Consider the following 23,192-nt stretch of genomic DNA (forward strand, 5'->3'; position numbering starts at 1 on the left):
AGTTATAAGAAACTAAAAATTTAATAATTAAATCTAGATAATTAGTCCTAGCTCACTGCTGATAGTAAGCAAATGAATGCATGCAGTATTATATGACAAAAATGACAGTTTTAATTATAATCTTAATTTAAAATTTATACTTTTTAATACAAGGGGTATTTATAAATTTATACTTTTTAATACAAGCCTTTAGAAAATAAACAAAATAGGCTAAAAGTATTGATTTATACTTTTTTGGATTTTCATACTATTGCTTGTAATTTTCCTTGTAGGATGCAAGCAAAATGGTATTCAACTTAATGATGTGATACTACCACCCTGGGCAAAGTCTGATCCTCGAGAATTTATTCGTGCTCACAGACAGGTAAGCCTCAAATTCTTGAAACATTTTATTAATTATTTGTCATTCTTGTGGTTTTCTTATAGTATTTTGCTTTATATATATATATATATATATATATATATATATATATATATAGCTAATTTCAATTCAAAACTTCTTTCAGGCATTAGAGTGTGATTTTGTAAGTGCTCATCTCCATGAATGGATTGACCTCGTATTTGGCTGTAAGCAGCAAGGACAAGCAGCAGTAGAAGCAGTGAATGTATTTCATCATTTATTTTATGAAGGCAATGTTGATATCTATAATATAGATGATCCTCTAAAGAAAAATGCCACTATTGGCTTTATTAATAACTTTGGACAAATCCCAAAACAGGTAAATATGCATATTATGGAATATAAGATTTATACTGCATAGCATATTACTCTGATGTAGTATAAAAGAGCCATACTCGTTACAAGTTCTGCATCACAAATTATTTTTAAAAGGTAAATAAATTTTTTTTTTGTTAGTATCTAATATTTCATCTTATCCTTAACATCAAACTTAGTGATTTGCAGTTTCATATTTTAAGGCAGGTGACCAGTAGTATACTGCAGAGCTCTTTACTTGGTCCACCACACTTTAATTTGTACATCAGTGATATAGGAAATGTTTACATGGAAATATGCAGTTGTGTGCTGATGATAGAAAGCTAGGAAGAGCAATAATCATTGAAGTTGATGTTACAGACATCAACTTTGCCCTTACTTCCAGTCTATTGAAATCATTCTGCAGGAATTATTTGGATAGACTGGCAGTATGGGCAAAGGATAATCGCTGCCAGCCAAATTATATATGCACTTTAGAATGAAAAGATCACAAGCTGTGTACTACATGTATCAAACTGAACTGCAGGAAATGAGGCCAGGGATTTGGGTATAATTATAGAACAGTGAATTGATAGAGGACATATTTCTGGGTATGCCAAATAGCACATCAGATTATGTGGCTGTTGATTAATACACTTATAAGCAGAGGTAAGGAGATTTCCCATTATAAGGCTTTAACACATTCGTCAGGCTATATTTCACATATCAACACATCAGACATAGCTTGCTTGACCATGTCCTTGTATCCTTGTATCCTTCCATTTCAGGTTGGCACATTTTTACACATTCATCAGTATATGAAACATGCCATTCAAGTTTTTTTCAATAGAATTTTCATCTAAAACTAATGTTTGTAAACGAGATCTCTTTATGATATAGAAGATATTTCAAAAATAACATTTTCTTAGTTTGAGTTAAGTGTGTGTGTGTAATATTTGCTTCTAAAAATATGATGCATGATAGAAATGGATTAGTTCATGGAAAAATTATAGAAACCATAATCATTGTTCCTTAACATAATCAGACACATTTTTCCTATCATTTCAGAAAGAAATTCAGAATCCTCTAATATGATATTTCTCATATATTTCAGTCTCAAGTAAAGTCTCTGATACTTCACCAGGTTTAGAAATGCAGACTTTTTTCATAAAGCTTCACAATTCTTTATTGTGATTTCCAAAAACAAGGCAAGCCTTGCTAATTTTGTTAGGATTAGCCAGGCTTTTCTTGGATTTATTATTAATATTATACAGGGTATCACCATGCAGGCATACTACTCATCATCAGAGGCCCATTATTCACACAGTACCTTTCATACATCTGCTTAAATTCATTCACTGGCAGAGCATCACAGCAACCTCTGGCAACCCATCGACCCTATAAGCAAAAAATCTAGTCCTAATGTCCTCATAATCATATTCTTACATAATTTTCATGGGTGACCCACTCATTCTCTACCTTCCTGCCATAAATGGAAAAAAAAAGTCCAGTGTCAGTTCAAAAAAACCTTTAATAACTTATATGATTCTATCATGTCTCCTCTTTTTCACTTACCAGCTAGTTTTTGAAGTCACAGAACCTTCAGTCTATTCATTCAAGCTTATGATCTCTTCTTACCAAAGTGCATCACCTTACACTTGACCACATTAAACTGGCAACATTGACATTTGCTCATATTGCCAGTCTGTTTAAGTGTTCCTGCAGAATCTCTACATCATATTCATTTATTATTGCTCTTCCCAGTTTATATGCCTTCTCCAGGACTCAACTTTCCATAAACCACTCTTTGATATCTGTCCATCAGCCACCCTCTAATCCAAATCAGCAGATTCATATCCATCCCCATTTGCTCCAATTTATGCACAGAGTTCTATATGGAATCCTGTCAAATGCCTTTTGAAAGTCCAGCAATATCACTAAGTAGCTATTTCTCTTATCCAACTCCATTGTCACTTTATTATAAAAAATAAACAAATTACCATGGCATGACCTACCCCTCACCATATTACCCCTTATGAAGTATAATATTCCTATCCACCCAGTCTTGAATTCTCTCTTTTACCAATTCTGTCTTTTATCAGATTTCTTTGATATCTCACCCATCACTCCTTTAATACCGATTGGTCTCTAATTTACTACTTTTATCTTGGAATCTCCTTTATGCAGTTGGAATATTTTGCCCTCTTTCCATTCCATTGGCAGCTTCCCAATACCAAGGCTTATATTAAACAGCCTGAATAGAGAAGATGCCAATTCCCTTGCACATTCTCGTAATTCACATGGCAATATACCATCTAATTCCACAGCTAAAGTTTGTAAGGGTGTACCATCCAGATGGTACACCCTTACAAAATGATAACTTAGTAATTTAATTATTTGGTTTGCTACTGTTACCTCTTATCATCTGCACTCATTAAAGTCATCTTTTCTTAGTCATTCTTCCTTTTATTCCCCACATAGCAAAAGAATTCGAGATTTCTTTTGGCCTCATCAGCCAGCTTTCTCTCATAATTTGCTTTGTCCTTTCTTACCATACAGATGATTCTTCTTGCTTGTGCCTTGTACAACTCATTGGTATGCAGATCACCTTTTCCTTTATACCCTCCCCACCTCCACAGCTTGTCTTTTTTTTTTTGCAATTCCTGCTTAATGATGCTATTCTTCCATCTAACTTCTACCTGATTTCATTCAAACTCTAGGTAGCAAAGAAAGCAGTCTCATTCTGACTGTTTTAATACCTCAAATAAACTTCCCTCTGCATCCTTGTTCTCCTGATGTGCTTTTACTCTTTTTGAGTTCAATTTTTATGATATCTTCAACAAAACCCTCCTCCCATTCTGCTCCCTCTCTCCTCTCTGAAAATACTATATCCCTTAATGATATAATCACGTAATCACAAGAAAGATATTTATTTAACCAAATATTTCGGACAATATTATCCTCTATCAACCAAATTTCACTAATTGCCTATAACATTTGGCGCAAGTTGAGCTAATTAATGCCAGAAACTTGCTCCTGTTCTGAATACTTCTGGAATGAGTATACATCAACTCTAATGCCCCCCCCCCTTCATTTCACAACCTCCTCTACATCTTGTGTTGCTTAGCGTACTAAAGTTAACCTGAAGAGCTGTGTTCAGCATCATGTGATCACTCTCCCACTTATTAACCTCTAGGTTGCCTGAGCCCATGCTCACCTGCATTCCTCTCTAAACACTCTAGTTTTCCCCGACTCTGAACTTCCTCATTCTCATTGAACAATACTTTCTCAAGAATCTTGACTCTGCATCCATCAAAATGCATGTCATCCACCTTATATAAACCTTTCCTTCTATCTGACTCACCCCATCTCCATTTGCATATTCACAAACTCCATGCCATTCTTCCTGCACAATCTGTGCATCAACGCTTTCATGATCCTATTTCTCCATCTCAGTTCACCTCTATCTTACCATTGCAACAGATTCACAACTTTTAATTTCTCACTCTTCTTTTTTGCTTGTACTAACAACTCTTTCATATCTTCTTGCATGCAGCATTTGTCACCTGCTAGATCATTCATACTAGCCAAAATAAACATCTCCTTCACCTTCACTCTCTGCATCTTTTTTTATTGTTGAGCAGCAGCAGTATGTGTTCCAATGAGCTTAGTACTAAATGGGGGAATTATCGATGCTATTTCAGATGAACATTTTCCATGGAAATATTTGTAGAATACACAGTGCAGAGACCAATCGTCTGTGCAAAAGTGGGGGAATGGGTTGGCAAGAAATGTGTCATTAATAAGTCTGATTGCTCTCCTCTGTATTGAGTCAAGCATTTTGAGGAAGCTTTTGGGGCTCCCACCCCATACGTAAGAGCTGTATTCAAAGGCTGGACATATTTGTGATTTGTATAAGGTTAACAGCTGTTCAGGGGTAAAGTAACGTCTTGAGCAAAAGAGAAATCCTAGTCTTTTAGAAGCTGAGGATGCAATGACTGTATATGTACCTCTTTATATCTTTACAGCTTCACTGACATCCTGAATTTTGACCTCCAGAGAAATATAATTTCATCACACACTCCTATTATCAATGAATCACCATACAGAATTCAATCCTTATTCTCACTCTTTAGCTCATTCCTACTGTTTTCTCTCCTGTTGCATCTCTCCCCTTCTTTGCTTTTTTGTCATACCATCCACTAGGCATTTTCACGTACTTTGTTTTTCAGCACACTGCTATCATTTCTTGGAAATAAATTCCAAAAACTAAAGTCCTTTCATAAGGGTTCTCCTTATGAAAGGAAAAAAATGGAAGGAACAGATGGAAGTTCATTAAAAATTAATAGAAAAAATTTCCTTAACTATTACAGGTAGTCTCCGACTTACATAAATTCAGACTTTCACAAATTATCCTGAAAGAGCTACAAAAAAAAATTAGAATTAGAGAAATTTTATTTATCATGCATACATTACTTGCACACCACTTGACAGCTGTCATCTACAGTGCATGTTCCTTCCTTACCATTGAACATGGATGTGCTGTGTATATTCAGTCTTTTGCAATCTTTATTTGCATTTGTACACTTTCATATTTTTGATGTTTGTATGCATTAAGGAGTCCAGTCATTACTGGAAAAGGTGAACCATGTGTAAATGCATCAAAATTGATCTAGAGATGAAAATTAAAATTACGAAGAAAAAAGTTATTTGGTATTCATCTGATAATTATCTTTTAAAAAAATTCTGTACCAAGTACATAATATGTCCTACTGTATATTTGGAACTTTTCACAGTTGATTTTTGTATCGTGACAAGTGTTAAAAACTCCCTTAGCATAAGTTCCCCCTTGCTATGTGCATATGCAATACTCTTGAATGTGATTCCAACATAACATAAAAATTATACAATAACACTTTTTCAAGAAGAAAAATTTTGGATAATATCAGTAAAGATATTTTTAACATTAATATGAATGTGAGCAAATCAGCTGGAATGGATCCTTATGCCTCATGATCCCAAAAGTATAAAGAGAAATAGATGGTGCTTTTAGCCTGTTGAGAGCTTTATGAAGAGAAGAAGAAGCCACTGTTCAGTGATTTCTTGATAATTTCAGACGGTTGACTAGCAAAATTAAACATTTTGGTTTTTATTTTCTTATGCTATTTATACTTTATTATATTACTCTACATTAAAATCTGAAATCTAACGTGTGTGTGTGCATCCTGTGAATGAAACTAACAGAAATAATCCTTTAAAACATGTAAACACTACACATACTACAAACACACAATGAGATGGGTGGCTTAAATCCAACTTACCTAAAATTCAAGTTATGTAAAGTTTGCAGAACACGATGCTATTAATGATGCCTCTTCCTTATATAAGTGTGGAACTGTCTGTATATGGAAATAGGTTTTTAGGGTATTTTACTGTACATTCTGCTAAATAATAATACTTGAATTTTGTTTGCTTGTGCCTGGGGGATTTATTCACTTTATACAGGTTCTCATTGCCTTTCCAATAAAAAATTGTCTTAATACATAACATAAAAACATATAACCCTTCTATGTTTTATATAAAAAAAAAAAAAGGAGGGGGCTGTGTCTAGTGATCTCCACCAAAATCTTGGTTTATCTAGGATATCCATTATTAAGAAGATAGAAAAGCCACTCACAAAAAGGAAGGAAAATATCCCATGTGATAAAGCAGAACTGAAGAATACGTATGTAATTCTGACAATGATTCTATTTCCGATGGCGATGATGAAGCATTTACCGTTGACTATAAACAAAGAATGCTAGTACAAAACTCTGATGCTACTAAGTAGCCACCATCCATCAATTCATTGGACATCATCAGATGCCATATGATCACTCCATTTCTTAGTGATGTGCCATACCAGTTCTCGTCAGGTGATCCTGTTGTACGTGCTTCTGGATACTTCAACTCGCTGAAGACTAGTCATTCTAGACACATCATCTGTTCATCGCATTGAGGATCTACCACTTTCTCTTTTTCCAGGAACTTTAACTTCTATTACTGTTTTGAGAAGTCCTCCTTCCATCCTTTCAGTGTGTCCTGAGTATTTCAGCTTTCTTCTGTCAGTATCGTTAGGAGTGTTAAGGTTTTACCTATCCTTTCTAGCTCTCATCCATTTGTCTGCCTTTCAGTATATATCCACAACAGCCTTCTGTAACACCACATCTCAAAAGCAGTTATCCTTTTTCTATCAAAATTCTTTAGGTTCCATGACTCGCATCCATAAATCGCTGCTGGAAAAATGGCTACATCCAGAATCCTCAGCTTTGTTCCTATATAGATACATGCTCTCTATACAAAAAAATGTATAGGTGCATGCTCCCAGAGTGAAATACATAATTAATTCTCTTGTGAGAATTATTTAACTATGTGACTGGAGAGTGGGTGTGTTAACCACTCAGGCAAACAGTTTGAACTACAGATATTTCTGATTACAGTTTGTTTTTGAACTGTTCATATGAGAACTAATTAGCTATGCAAAACAATAATAGTCTTCAAAATCTCTTTGCTATGCAGGAAAAGTGTAGCATGTTCCAAAATACACGGATATCCTATAACTGAAATACCTTATCTTCTGAATTAGTTCAGTAAAAAATAATAACATCACATCTGGATGAGTGTCTTAAGTGCAGAGAAATATAGTGAAAAGTTACAAAAATAAACAAATATTCTTTAATTTGGTGTGGAACCTGCAGTATAAAGTAAGAAAAAAAAATTTAAGAAATTAAATTTTTTAATTTAAGAAATTAAATTTTTTAATACAGAAAGGAGCTATATTTTCTAAAATATTCCTTGTTTTGCACTTGTTTTTCATATATGTGTATCATTACAATATTATTTCAGTTTTCTGATGAAGAATTTTTCCCACAATTCATTGCAAGAAAAATTAGCAAAGAATATTCTCCCAATCAATTGTCCAAGAAGAAATGTATGAACACAAGTTTTTTGACTTGATTAAGTAGTAAATTGTACTTAACAAATCATATACATATTCAGCCTTTACCCAAGTCAACTTGATCACATAATTCCTTAAGTAAAACATATTTTGTAACAAAGTGGGAAAAAAATGGCTAGAAATATGAATACTTCAAAATCCTTCTTGACTGAATTTTTAATAAAGACTCCCAGTATTTTTTTCAGTGTCTCTTTCTTCAAATAAATTGTTTTATAGTTTACCAGAATATTCAGTGCATATCATTTAATTGGTACATTTTTTTATTACATTTAGATATAAGAGTAGGCTTTCTCAGAATAAAAAAATTGGAACTATTATTATCTGTTTATTAATCATCATAATTTCACTTCTAATGATCATCTACTGACAACTGGCCTTTCATGATATTTTTCCCTTATGTGTTATTTATTTTAGCCCAATTTTTCTAAATAAAGTGAGTTTCATGACATCCAACTTCTTCCCATTTTCTGGGGTGGGGGTAGGACAATAGGGAAAACTGTAAATAACTGACATTGTAATGATGGCCTTTGACCTTTCCTATTAATAGGGGATTTGATGCTCAGATAGTAAAACTGCAAATAACATACTTCAGAAATGATCAATATTATTATGATCAGAATCATCAATGTACTATAATAAGCAAAAGTTTTAATATTCATGTAACATCAAAATTTTATTTGCTTTGATTTTTGTATTTTATATACATCACTGAATATTTTTTTTTAGCTATTTAAAAAGCCTCATCCAGCAAAAAAGCTCAATAATCGCACCAGTGTAGTTGACCCTGGCCCAATAATGCCAGGACTCAGCTATAGTCTTGATAAGTTATTCTTTCACAATTTGGATAATCTTCGGCCATCTTTGCATCCTATTAAAGGTAGACGAGTGTTTTTTCTAAAATCTTTCCTTTATATCATTAAAATGTAATATTTTATATTATATTATATTATTGCTGTTTATCCATTTATTACTCCTTTTTCCTAACCTCCTCCTCTTTCCTCCCTTATGTTTACTTTTATCTCCCTTCTATCCTAATCAAAAATTTTTATTGGATAGACATTTCATTTTATCACTAATTATAATGATAAACTCAACCTAGTGAATAAATATAGAATTTATATCTCAAATTAAACATAAAAAAGCATATATAAGATTAAAAATTTTATTTCAAATCAAAAGAGGACTTTTATTTCAAATCAAAAGAGGACTTTTATTATACAGTGAGATATCATCATTTGTATGAGATTTTTCTTGTCTTTATCCTCAGTTAAATTTTTTAGTTTAATTTCATTTTGAATTAGCGCCTCATGCCAGAATGGTTAGGCTGTAGTTCAGTCATACTGAACTCTAGTTTTGAAATAGTGAATTCCCCTTCACATAGCATTGCCTATGGAATTTTGATCAGATGATCAAGCTTAGTTTGTTATAGTGAACTCAACTATATTAGATCTCTCAGTCTTATCTGAATTTTCTAGTCTTTACTTTGAATGCAAACTCCTAACAAAAATGATAATGAGAGGAGACCGATCATGCACACTTAATAAAAATAGAAATAATTCCATAGCTCATCCACAGTACTTAGGTACTACAGATTTAAAACTTTTCATGGGTGGGAGGCATTAAAAATAAAATAAAATAATTTAAAAAAATAAAAATTTCACCAGCAGCTTCCTCTTATCCTTGTCCAAAAATGCAAAACAGTAAACACAAGCTCCGTTTTCTTTGAACGGTACTGAATTATTATTATTATAAGAGACTCATCATGAGAGGTACACACTATTACACATAAAGCTCATCCAATCATACCTTAAACTAATTCAAAGTGTCCATATTCACAACACACTCAGGCAATGCATTCCATTCACCAACCACTCTCCATGCAAAGAACCTAGTCTTCACTTCTCTGCTCACACCCTCCTTATATAGCTTCCAGTGAATGGCCCCTTGTTCCCCTCTCTCATTCAATGAAAAAGTTCTTTAATGTCAACCTGATAACAACCTCTAACTAACTTATATGTCTGAATCATGTCTTCCCCCCCCCTCCTCCTATGTGAATATTCTCTACACTTTGTCATCATGAAAACCCAGTGACCAAATATGTGCACAGTAATCCATATGAGGCTTGATAATGGAATCTAACCTCTTGATTTCTGCACATCAAGGTCCTTCGCATCATTGCCAATATCTAATGTGACAACTTCACAACTTGTTCAGTTTGGCTCCTGAATTTCTGATCCTTATCCACCGCAAAGCTAATAATAATGGCAAATACCTTTTGGATTTCTGCTCAGGATATGAACTGGTTATTACTAACACAATGTTCCAACATAAAAATGTGCACAAATTCACATGGAGAGAAGAGGAAAGGAATAAGAAAAGTCTCATTGACTATGTTATTGTTGATAGTGATGTTTTCCCACTGGTGCAGGACACCAGAGGGTACAGAGGATTTGAAATTGGAAGTGATCACCATTTAGTCTTAAGCAGGATAAAATTGAATTTCATATTGAAAAGAAGAACATGTAAGAAAGTTTTAAAGCGAATAAAAGTTGAGCAGCTCTCAGATGTGAACTGTAGACTAAAATACATAAATATTATTCAAGAAAAAATGAAAGAGTTTGAGCGCAGGAACCAAACCTTGGAGATTCAGTGGCAAGCCCTGAAGAAAACACTGATTGATTCAGCCAGAGAGGCATGTGGTGAGGTTGTGTGCAAGGATAGAAAAATTAGAACTCCATGGTGAACACAGGGAAGTTAAAGAGGCAGTGAAGGAAAAGAAGAACGCATATCAAAAATTCCTGGCAAATAAGTCAGCTTGTGCTCTTAGAGAATACAGAGACAAATGTAAAAAAGCTAAACACTGTGTAAAATTGGCTAAACAAAAGTCATGGGAGGACATTGGTAAGAACATAGAAAATAAATATCAAGAAGGTGGCAAGATATTTTGGAGGTTGTTGAAGAAGCTAAGAAATGGAGAAAAGAGTGCTGTAAAAGGAATTAGAGATGATAAAGGTGACTTGAAAACAGGAGAAAAAGATATCCTTGAAGTATGGAGTAATTACTTTGAAAAACTGCTAAATGAAACAAGCAGTGATGACAGCACAGTGGTAAAAAACACTGACCAGGCTTGCATTCAGAAATACATATCCATACTTGAAGTAGAAAAAGCCATCAAAAGCTTGAAATGGAAAGGCAGCGGGAGTAAATGATATTCGACCAGAAATGCTCAAGTATGGAGGTATAAAAGTCATACAGTGGCTGCACTGCATAGTTCAGAAAGCCTGGACAGAGGGATGAATTTCAGATGATTGGAGTAGATCTCTCATAGTACCCATATATAAAAAAGGAAATAAAACTGAATGTGAGAATTACAGAAGTATTTCCCTACTGAGTGTTCCTGGTAAGACATATGCAGGTATACTTGAGAAATGGTTGAGAAGGATTGTGGAAGAGAAGTTTGGTGAAGAACAAGCTGGATTCAGGCCAAATAGAGGCTGTCAGGATCATATTTTCTCTTTATGACAGATAGTTGAAAAATCATGGGAATATAACAAAGATCTGTATTTAAGTTTTGTAAATCTGAAAAAGGCACATGGCAAGGTGCCAAGAGAGAAACTATTCCAAATGCTGCAGTTATATGGTTAATAGGGCATTATATCAAGCAATACTTAGTCTCTATTTGAGTTGTAAGTCAGCAGTTAGAATTCAGGAAGTACAGGAAGATGGTTTAATGTTAAATGTGGTGTCAGACAGGGATGTACATTATCCCCTCTCTTATTCATTATCTATATGTATCACATTATGAAGGACAGTGGTATTAAACTTGATATCAAAATTGGAGATGTCAATATCAGCTCTTTGCTTTATGTGAATCATGTTATACTTCCAAATAAATCTGCTACAAGTCTGCAAGATTCCCTGACTAAATTGAATAACTGTTGTAATAGATATGGTATGAAGATCAGCAATAACAAGACAACGACAATGAAAATAGGCAGAAACATTGAAAATATAAACTGCATTGTGAATGGAGAACTTATAGAACAAGTAAAACTTTCATATACTTGGGAACCATTTTTAGTGAAAATGGTAAGTTAAATATGGAAATAGACAACAGAATCAACAAAGCTGGTATGGCAGGAAGTCAACTGAATAAATTTATATGGAATAAGAGAGAAATTAGCTAAAACACTAAATTAGCTGTTTACAAGACAGTGTTTAAACCAATTTTAACTTATGGATCTGAGAGCTGGGTTAGAATTAAAATACTTGACCAAAGACTAGAGACCACAGATATGAGAGTCCTGAGAAAGATTATAGGCACGAACAGATGGCATCAATGGCAATATTATATTAAAAAACGAGGATATTAGGAAAGAACTTGATATTGTTTGCATCCATGAATGCATTAGCAGAGCTAACCTCAGGTGGTTGATCACTTAAGCAGAATGGGACAGGAAAGATTACCAAAACAAGTGTTCTCTGCCAGATTAGCAGGAAAAAAGACCCAGAGGAAGATTTGGCCTTAGAAGAGAGAAATATAAGACCTGATAATATTGGAGTCTTGACATTTAACATACTGATTTGGAGGAAAATTGTAGATAGGAAGTTGGTAATGATGTGAATTTTTCATGTAGTACTATCATATCCTGTACACCCCCCCTTGAGGGTATATATCAGGAATTTGATGATGATATCCACCACTACTCCCAGATCTCTCACTTCTCTACATATTTTAAAGTTTCCCTACCAAGTGTATACTTTGCATCCAATCACTGCTTAATGAATTTCAAAACCTTACACTTTGCAACATTGAACTGATAGTTCCTTATACCTGCTCATTCATACAATCCATTCAGGTCCTTCTGTAAGGTCAGATTTCTCTTTTTGAACTGACATGAACTTCTGTTCTTTCCTGGGACAACCAGGAAACTACATCTTCTGCAGCTGCAAAAAAACTTGGTGTATGTACTTTTTTTTTTTTTTTTGCACAAGACACTACCTCGCTTCTGCCCAAATCCACCCAGCCATGGAATATTGCACCCGTATTTGGGGCGGTGCACCAAAACTCTCACTAAAATTGCTCGTTTCCATCCAGAAGAGAGCAGTCTGGCTAATTAATGATCCCTCTCTCACATATCCACTTCATTCCCTATCTCACAAATGTTCTGTTTCTGCCTTATGCTTCTTCTGCAGATACTTTCATGGACAGTGCTCTGCATTGGCCACTTTGATTCCTCCACTCTCTTCCAAAAATCATTAAAACAAGAGCCACTGCCCACAAACACCTATTTACAGTCCATCTTGAAATCGCCAAACCAACTTCACTGCCTCCTCTCTCATCTACTTCTGTCCTTTGGAACAGTCTCCCCACTCTGCCTTCCCTCAGATGTTCAAGCAAAATGTGAAAAGATTCCTTCTTTCTTCTATTCCTCTTGCCCACAAACGACACAAATGTGCTATAGATCTAGTGGCATTTTGTGTGTGGATCAGATACAAAAAGTTTTAAAAAATATGACCATAACACATATGCTTAACTCAGCATGCATTGCTCACGTCAATTTTGTATCATCTGCAGACAGTTGCATAACCCATCCCAATATGATTAGTATACAAATTAAACAACAATGAGCCCCAATACAGACCACTTCCAGCATGCTACTAGTGACATTCCTGTTTCAGAATACTGCATTTTTAAAAAATACAGACTTGGAACATGCTACTAGTGACATTCCTCTTTCAGAATACTGCATCCCCGTATACTTGGTTGTTCTAAAAAATTCTCGGCCTAACAATGAATAAACGAATTTATAATTTAAAATTATTTTTATTTTTCAACATAATCTCCCTTAAGACAAATACATTTATTCCTGCGATGCTCCAGCGCCATTGTCCCGTCCCTGTAGTGGTTCTCAGTAAGATCTACAACATACCACTCTACAGCTGCAATCACCTCTTGATTCGAAAAAAAAAAAACACTGACCACCGAGGAAGAGTTTTAGTTTTGGGAAGAGACAGAAGTCAGAGTGATCCAAATCTTGGGAATAGGGTGGATGTTCAACAATTCATACTGCAGATCCCTTAATTTTCCCATTGCCAAAACACCTTTGTGGGCAGATGCATTGTCCTTATGAAATATGATTTTTTTATTTTTCAAACCGGGTCTTTTCTCAGGAATTTTTTCGTCTGGTCTGGTTAAAAGATCGGAATAATATTTCTCGGTTATTGTTTTAGCATTTTCAAGATAATTAATAAACAAAATGCCTTTAGTATCACAAAACACCGATGCCATGACCTTTCCTGCTGATGGAACCGACGCTGTCTTCTTTGGCACTGAACAACCGGCTTCTGTCCACTGTTTTGACTGCTGTTTGGATTCTGGTATGTAATGGCGAATCCAAGTCTCATCCATAGTAATAAATCAATGCACAAAATCAGTTTTATTCCTGTTAAAACACTCCAAGCACTGTTCAGAGATTTTCATGCGAGTTCGTTTTTGATCTGCTGTGAGCACACATGGCACCCATCTTGCACAAAGCTTTTTCATTTGCAATTCTTCATGCAAAATATATCCTACACATTCTTTTGAAATGTCTATAGTCTCAGCAATTTCATGCACTTTGACTCGCTGGTCATCCAATGCCATATTGTGCACTTGATCAATGATTTCTGGTGTTGTTACACCTTTTGGACGTCCTTCATGTGGATCATCTTCAAGGTTGGTGTGGCCACATTGAACCTCGGCAGCCCATCTCTTAATTGTCGAAAATGAAGGAAAAGAGTGCCCATAAACTTTTATGAACTTCGAATGAATTTCTTTTGGCGTTAAACTTTTTTTTAGAAAGAATTTTATAATCGTACAATACTCAATTTTATCCATTTCAAGGGATACAGACAACATTTTTGCTTCAGACAGTAGTATAAAACAAACTACTTGATAGAATGATTGTAATTTCACATGGATACTTATGACAGATGTACAAACTTAGAAAAAAAAAATCTTGCCAATAGTGTTGCCATGTATGGTCGAGGCCGAGAACTTTTCAGACCACCCTCGCACAACTTTCTGATGCCTATCTGACAGCCAGTCACTGATCCATCTCACAAGTCTGTTATCCATCCCATCTGTTTCAGTTTATTTAACAGCTTGTCATGTAGCAGTTTATCAAAAGGTTTTGCAAAATTTAAGTATACCACTGTATATGTATCTCCTTTGTCCAAGACATTTGTCACCTTGTTATAGTACATTAATAAGTTAGTAAAATGTGATCTCTCTTCAACAAACCCATGCTGACATGTACAGCTGTTACAACCCATTTCTGTATTCTAGTTTTTACTCAATCTTTCCAGTACCTTAACCACAACTCCAGATATACAGGGTGATCTATAATTTGTAGTTTTAGCCTTATCACCATCTTTATGCAGTAGAACAATTTACCTTCCTTCTACTCTTTTGAAACCTATGTTGTTCTTTGACTCATATTAAACAGACATGCCAATTCCTTGGAAGATTCCCTTAAAACATGTGATGATATGTCACGTCTTAAGACTTGATGATATGTCATAAAATACTGTCACCTTATTATTAACTCTTATACCTCCTGCTCACTCACAATTTAGCCTTCCTCTCCTATGTCCTACATTTGAGTTTTTCATGATTTCACCCTGATGAGGATGAAACTACTTTATAAGTTGTTCACTGAATACCTCAACAATGTCTTCTGCAGCAGGTATCATTCTACTATTTTCATCCATTAGCATCATCTTACTATCAACGTTCTTTCTTCTGCTTGCTACATATGTGAAAAACTCTCTTGGCCTGATTTGATATTTTTTCTACTCATACTGTAGTTTTGCTTTTCTCACCCTCCTGGTCTGCTCTTTATACTCCTCATGCAATTGATTGCTACCTTTATTCATCTTGTGCTGCCTCTGCAATATCCTCTTCTTCCAAATTTCATGCTTAATCCCTTCATTCATCCATTTGACATCTACAGGTGTGTGTGTGGGGGGGGGGGAGCTGAAAAATTCTCATAAACACCTAGAACAAAAATTAATTAATTTTATGTCTTCTTATAATATCCTAAAAGAAAAAGAACAAATTATTACAATTTGATGAGACATGAGTTTTAAGATATGTTCTTTTTTGGTGGTTATATCAGTTACTTTAATATCATTTTTGTTCTAGGTGTTTATCAGTACCTCCTCCCCCCTTCACATACTTTATTCAGTATTTTAACCTTCAGAATACATTCACACGTCGATGGTAAATATCTTTTGGTCAGTTTACGCTGAGCATTTATCTCCCTCATGCTTAACACCTCATTCCATGCTATAGCTCCAAGCTGTCTCTTAAGTTTTTCATAATTATCAGCCTTGTAATTCCACATATATCCTTTCCTCACAGCAGTGAGGAAAGGATATATGTGGAATTACTCAGGATTTAATGTTGGGGAGCCGAGTTGAGTAGATGATTTGAGAATAAACACTACGCATTGCATACGACCTATGACTGAGCATCTGAAGTGATCGCCAATACATGATACCAATGATCTCCTCTGGTCTGGCTTGGGTAAACGAAGTAGTGCTCAGTCTGCCCAAGCAGTACCTTGTTGACCTTGCATTCACAATGGCCGTGATTCCTGAGAGCTATAGGGTATTCCAGCCTTATGTGACTGCTAATTCAGAAGTAGTATAGAAATTGAAGACACGACACAACATAAATTTAAAAAAATGAATTTTAATTAGGAAAAGATTTTTGGAAAATTTTCTAGTGTTTTTTTCCTTTTTCTTTTGGGGGACTAGGGTTGACCATAGTTGTTCTTGCACCATAAAACCTAAACAAAAACAATTTATATATTGTATTTGTATAAGGGTTTAATGAGGCTTTAATGAGGCTACATTGTATAAGGCTTTAATGAGGCTGCATATGGATTATTGTGCATAAATTTGGTCATTTGGTTTTCAAATGAATGAAGAGATATCACTAAGGGTTTAGAGACAATTGACTCAAGTGGTTTCTGGTCTCTGGAATGTTGAGGATTAAGTGGAGATATGATTAGGACATATAAGTTGGTATGGGGGATGGGTTATTACCAGATTAATGTGGATGAAGTTTTTTTTTTATAGAGAGGGGTAAGAGACAGGGAGAACAAGAGACCATCCCTGGAAGCTGTATAATTAGGATGTGAGCACAGAAGTGAGGATAATAATACAATAAATACTGTATATAAATGAATATTCCTTATAAATATTGTCTTTGGTATTGATTACATGTTCCACTTCTGTTCTTTTTTATATAAGTATATTTGAATTTTATGCTTAGCAAAATTTCTAATAGCATCCAATTCATTAATCTCTTAGGAGTTCCCGAAGCTTAATGCATGAAATCTGTTCTATGAATTAATTCTTGTTTAATTGCATAAAATTTCTTTATCCAGTAGTTGTATAGGGGCAGATTGGTTCCTCTCTGCAACAATCATAGACATATTCGAATCATTTTTCTTAATGTTCCGTTGATACCTCTGAATAGTATGTAATGTTCTTGACAGTTGATTGTGTGGTGCAGCAATTCTAAATTGTTGGTTTTTCATTTGTAACTTCATTATGTCTGTTCTGTAGATTATAGAATTGAAACATGTTAATTACCTATCTCCATTCCAACTATACATATTAAAATAAATTTTCATTTTGAGTAACAAATATTTATGTTACAGAACTGAAAGGTGCTGTTGGACAGATAATCCAACATGAGAAGAATTTGCTGGCAGTAGAGCAAAACAAAGTACTAGTTCCTCCCTATTATAACCGTTATGTAGCTTGGGGATTTGCAGATCATAGTGTACGGACAGGACCTTATGAAACAGAAAAAGCCACTTTTGTTTGGGAGGATACTCCAGCTGGAGAAATATTATGTTCTGCGTATCCAAATGATAAAATTGTGATTACAGCTGGCACCAATTCTGTAAGTATTAAGTTTGAAGTTTTTAGCTATTTGTTTCCGTATGTGTTCTCCAAGTAAATGTTTTGATATAAATACATTACTCCTTGGGACATTATTCCTTTTTTAGATCTAAGCCAATCATATAAATGCTCACTTAATATTAGATAGGAAACCAAATCATATGTTAATCAGTCTAACCAATGAAGGCAATGTTTTAATTCCAAAATTATTATCATCATTATAGATGGATTTCCATTGACTCAAAGATTAATTATGTGACATCCACATCTCTTTGCTGTGATAACTGTCACATCACACTTTAAAGTAAATATTCAAGCCCTGATTATCCTTTTTAACGTTAGATTCCAGTATCATCTAGGTGTATCACTTATTACCCCTTCATGCAAAAATACCTACTGCTCATTCCTTTTTTCATGACATCCATAATTATATAACTTTACAGAGATGGCCCATTATACTTATTCTCTCAACTTCTGCTTTAGAAGATTTCAACAGTGTTCATAAACTCAACAGTTTGAGTTTATTAGATCAGAAACCGTGAATTAGAAATAAAATCAACAAAATATCCAAGGTACATCTTATAAACAATTAACAGTTATTATTCCTTTGTTAATTTCACATTTTATAATTGAGTTATACCTACTGCATATTAAATTATTGAAGAAATTGTTGCATTAATTGAGTTCACGCAATCAAAAATAGTTGAAATAAATAAGTTGTATTTGAATGGCAATAAAAAAACTATTTTGCTTAATAGATAGTATGCATGCTAATGATGATATTCTCTATAAGTCAGGTTGGATTGAGGCATGAAAGGTCCTATGGCACTACAAGAACAAGTGGGTAAACCTCTGAGACTTTTACTCCTCATTTCCATCAGACTGTTTCCATTCTTCAGATCTAGAGGATGTCTTTTTCCAAAAAAAATTATCCATATCGAAACCAGAGTCTCCATTCCTCATCCTGTTCAGAATTCTCCCATTATCACATTTTTGGTTTTCTAAGTGCCAGGACAGTCTAAGAATAAAAATAGCTTATCATAAGCTGTTTTTTTATTCTTGGACTGTCCTGCTTGAAACAAGTGATAATAAAGCTAGGTATATCATCTAACTTCTTTCACAGTTTACACTGAAGCTCACCACACTTGCAGAACCATCATTAACAGGGATAAGTCTGACTTTCAAAGGACTAAATATATAAAACTTGTTGCCTGCACTAATGGAAGTCCTACTTTCTAGTCTCTTGCAAATGCAATTTCTGTTCTCCACCTCCACATACCTCCACCTCTTTCTCTCTCTTTCCGACCCATATGGCAGCATATAACATCACCTAAGATAACCCACCTTGGTATCATTCTTCTCATCCATCTTCTTTCTAGATGACTAAAACAAATCACCCCCACTTTACATGAAACATTGTATCACATGCCTCCTGTAGCCAGAAAGACATCAGAAGCATCTTGAACAACCTGAATACCAACAACACTTCTGGTCCTTATGGTATCCCACCAGTTGTGCTCCTGAACTAACACCTGTTCATATACAGCCAATACAACTATATGCAGTCAATTCCAAAAAGAATTGACACATGTTTCCCATCAGATTATCAACTTTATCACACTGAACTTCCACAGTTATACTGATGATCTCCCTCCCGCATCCTACTCACATGATAAACTTTGAATTCTCGTAGAAAGGCTTAATTACTACCTTTCTCATAAAAAGGTTGTAATTTCCTTAAATAACTTAAGGAAATTACAACGTACAATAGAATATACATTAAGTTAAACTTTAATATATTTCCAATATTTCTGCAACGTTACTTCACCATCTTTAAAGGAACTTACAATTAAGACACATGCACGCAGGCAAAACACAGTAAATGAGAAATGAAGCGAGGAAGCTATGGTTTTCCTAAAAGTCCTGATGGTGTCCCCTAGTGGGCTATGTAGGTATTCTTGGCCGTTGGGCTGAAGGTCCCCTGATGTAGCCTCCCAAATTCGGGGGAGTCTCATGCAGCCAAATTTGTTGAGGTTTGGCATGTTTCTTAGGGCTGAGGCTGATTCCATGAATAGTCTTTCAAATTTGAACTTGCTATGGTGTATTATTGTAGCATTCTTCCACCGTATTCTGTGGCATGTATCCAGAGCATGGTCTGCAAGACCAGAGTGGCTGTACTGGTGAAACCGGATGTAATCCTTGTGTTCTGAAATTCTGATATTCGCGGTCCTGCCTGTTTGGCCAAATTAGGATAACTACAGCTGCAAGGGACCTGGTATACACCAGGTAGGTCTAATCTGTTCAAATCTGTCCAAACTAATCTGTTCAAATGACCCTAATCAATGAACTAAATCACATCCTGAACACTTTCTCAGCTAATGGCTACCTTCCCCCCCAAAAAAAAAAATTAAAAAAATATTAAAACCAACAAACCACAACCCCCTCCCCTCACAACAAGGATTACTCTAAATTCATCACTATTCCCTACATTCTAGTCAATTTGGAAAAAATTATCAAAATCCTAAAAAAACATGACTTGACCTCTTGTTACAGACCATATAGAAAATTGACATCCCTTATCTGCTCCACTAAAGACCAACCACTCCCCCTAGACCTACCTAGTGTATACCAGGTCTCTTTCAGCTGTAAGGTCATCCTATTTTGACCAAACAGGCAGGACAGCCAATACCAGAATTTCAGAATACAAGGACTACATCCGGTTTCACCAGTTCAGCCTCTCTGGTCTTGCAGCCCATGCTCTGGATTCACGCCACAGAATACTGTGGAAGAAAGTCACAATAATACACCGTAGCAAGTTCAAATTTGAAAGATTATTCATGGAATCAGCCTCAGTCCTAAGAAACATGTCATACTTCAAGAAATTTGGTTGCATGAGACTGCCCCAAATTTGGGAAGCTTACATCAGTAGACCTTCAGCCCAATGGCCAAGAATACCTACATAGCTCACTAGGGTGCACCATCAGGACTTTTAGGAAAACCATAGCTTCCTCGCTTCATTTCTCATTTACTGTGTTTTTAGTGCCTGCCTGGATGTGTCTTTATTGTAAGTTCCTTTGAAGATGGCAATGTGACATTGCTGAAATATTTAAAATATATTAAAGTTTAATTTAATGTTTATTGTACGTTGTAATTTCCTTAAGTTGTTTAGTAAGCAGATAAACCTTGAAGTGCTTAAGATTCAAGATCATCTGAAATAAGTGCACTAAAAGCTGATCTCCACACCATTGTTCAGTTTACTGATAACAATTTAGTCATCTTCAGTGCATTCAATCACAGTGTTTTCTCTTTTCTGCAAAAAAAAAAAAGTCGTAGTTCTGGTCCCCTTACCTTTGATAATGCTTAGCACAACAATCAAGACCAGATGTCTCTCTTGTTGGACTGATAGTTACTACTAGCTTTTCCTGTGCAAACATCACTTCATAGCAATCTTGGCTTACAAAATCTCAGCATCCTTTTTCCTTCAAGACATTACTTTTTATCTGTCCATCTGCTTAATCTGTTGAAATCATAATTCTACCCAACTTTGAAATACTGCTCTCACATTATTGATGGTATACCAAAAAAAAAAAAAAAAAAAACATCACTAATAATTCTTGGTGCTGTTCAGAAGAGAGAAGTTTGGCTGAATAATGACCACTGTCCCATAGATGGTCAATTTCCCCATTATATCTTGCTACAGATATTTCCATGAGCTCCGTTTAGCAGAATTAGCATCATCATGTCTCCCATTTCTGTTAAACCTGTAACACGAGCAGCAGCTACCCAACATCCCTTTTACAGTCGTGCTACTCTCATTTGTTCTTCTTTCCATCTACCTCAGTTCTGTGGAACAAACTTCCTCATGAAGCATTTCACAAAGACTACAACTTCCAGCCCTTCGAGACGAATATCATCTGATTACTTTGCTCCTGACCCATGCCCAGAAAAGCAGAATTTATTGCTATAGTCCTTGCATCCATTCATTTCCTTGCTATGCACTTGTTTATTCAAAGCTTTGATTTTGAGTTACAAGTCTATCTTTCTGCAAGAGAGGGGTATCTTTCAATAGTTTGATCCTATCCATTGTCAAGGTATATGAATACATATGAAGCTACTGATGTGTTCTGCACATTGCCTATTCAGCACCTTCATATCAAAACAAATGCCCCCTCTTTCTCACCTCAAAGGAAAAAATTTTCACATAAATATAGCCTAAAACCAAATCTTTATCTATGCATCCCAATAGCTGGTATTTTTTTCCTACATTGGGAAGTTCAGTAATCTGACTGCCATTTGGAATGCACTTATTATTATTATTACTTATTATTACACCCTCCATGGAGTCGACAGACTCATCATGGGAGATTCATTCAACTGACAACATATTTATCATATAGAATCTTAAGGTCCTTAACACTCCTTGCATTAACAAAACACATTCTGGTAATGCATTCCATTCACTGACAATTCTCCATGTAAAAAATCTACTCCTCACACCCTTCTTCACCACACTTTTACATAACTTCCAAGAATGACCTCTGGTTCTTCCACCCTCTCACCTTCTACTCTTTTTATAATCCTCTCTGGATTAATCTGATAAAATCCTCTCACTAACTTAAATGTCTCTATCATATCACCTCTCCTCAATCCACATCTCTTCAACCTTTCAACATAGCCAGCATTCCAAACTCCTGATATTTTCTTAGTCTCTCATCTCTGGACCCTCTCCAATGTCTCCACATCACATTGAAAAACCTGGTGACCAGATCTGAGCACAGTAGTCCAAGTGTAGTCTGACCAGTGCCTTATACAGTGGCACAACCACTTCCTTATCCTTGCATGTTAGAATACTTCTTATCATAGCAGCACAATGATGTGCAACATTTTGCAACTCTAGCAATATGCCCTCTAAACTTCAGTCTGCTGTCAACCGTCACTCCTAAATCTGTAATCTCATCCACTTCCTGCAGTATGGCACCATCAATATAGTACATCGCCTTATATTTCTGCACTCCAAAATGCAACACCTTACACTTATTGATATTAAAATTATAATCCCATTCTTTTGTCTAAGTAAAAAGTCTATTTGAATCTTCCTGAAGGGATTCAGCATCAGCAGTGCTACTTATAATTCTTCCCAACTTTTCATCATTAGCAAATAACTGAAGATCCCCAGTCAGTCCACATGATATATCATTTACAAACAAGTTAAACAGCAGGAGGCCCAAGAACAAAACCCTGGGGCATGCCACTGGTCACCCTTCTTTTTTTGAGACTCCATCATACATGACCTGCTGGTATCATTCAGAGAACCATTCTCTGATCCATCTAACCAATGTACTGTCTATTCCCATCCTCTGCAGCTTGTACACCAACTTATCAAAGTGGTAATCTATCAAATACTTTTGCAAAGTCCAAGAATATCACTGTATATGGTTCTCCCTTATCTAACACACTCGTCACCTTATCAAAAAATGCAAGTAAATTACTGAAGCAGCACCTACCCTTTATAAATCCATACTGACCTTCATAAAGAAT

The 23,192-nt window shown here is 35.2% G+C and overlaps 1 protein-coding gene across 3 annotated transcripts in view; it reads left to right on the forward strand.

Moving 5' to 3' along the window:
• Positions 1-23,192, forward strand: part of bchs (WD repeat and FYVE domain containing 3 bchs) — a 1,305,514-nt gene that overhangs the window by 1,145,202 nt on the left and 137,120 nt on the right. For all 3 annotated transcript variants that reach the window (XM_090399415.1, XM_090399420.1, XM_090399430.1), the window contains exons 59-62: positions 273-364; positions 507-719; positions 8,418-8,568; positions 17,408-17,655. In XM_090399415.1, the coding sequence (XP_090255541.1) occupies positions 273-364; positions 507-719; positions 8,418-8,568; positions 17,408-17,655 (704 nt within the window). The remainder of the gene's footprint in view (positions 1-272; positions 365-506; positions 720-8,417; positions 8,569-17,407; positions 17,656-23,192) is intronic.

The sequence above is a fragment of the Typopeltis vanoorti genome, chromosome 1 (assembly GCF_054136105.1).
Source record: "Typopeltis vanoorti isolate ZY-2024b chromosome 1, IOZ_Tvanoo_1.0, whole genome shotgun sequence".
Classification (NCBI taxonomy): Eukaryota; Metazoa; Arthropoda; class Arachnida; order Uropygi; family Thelyphonidae; genus Typopeltis; species Typopeltis vanoorti.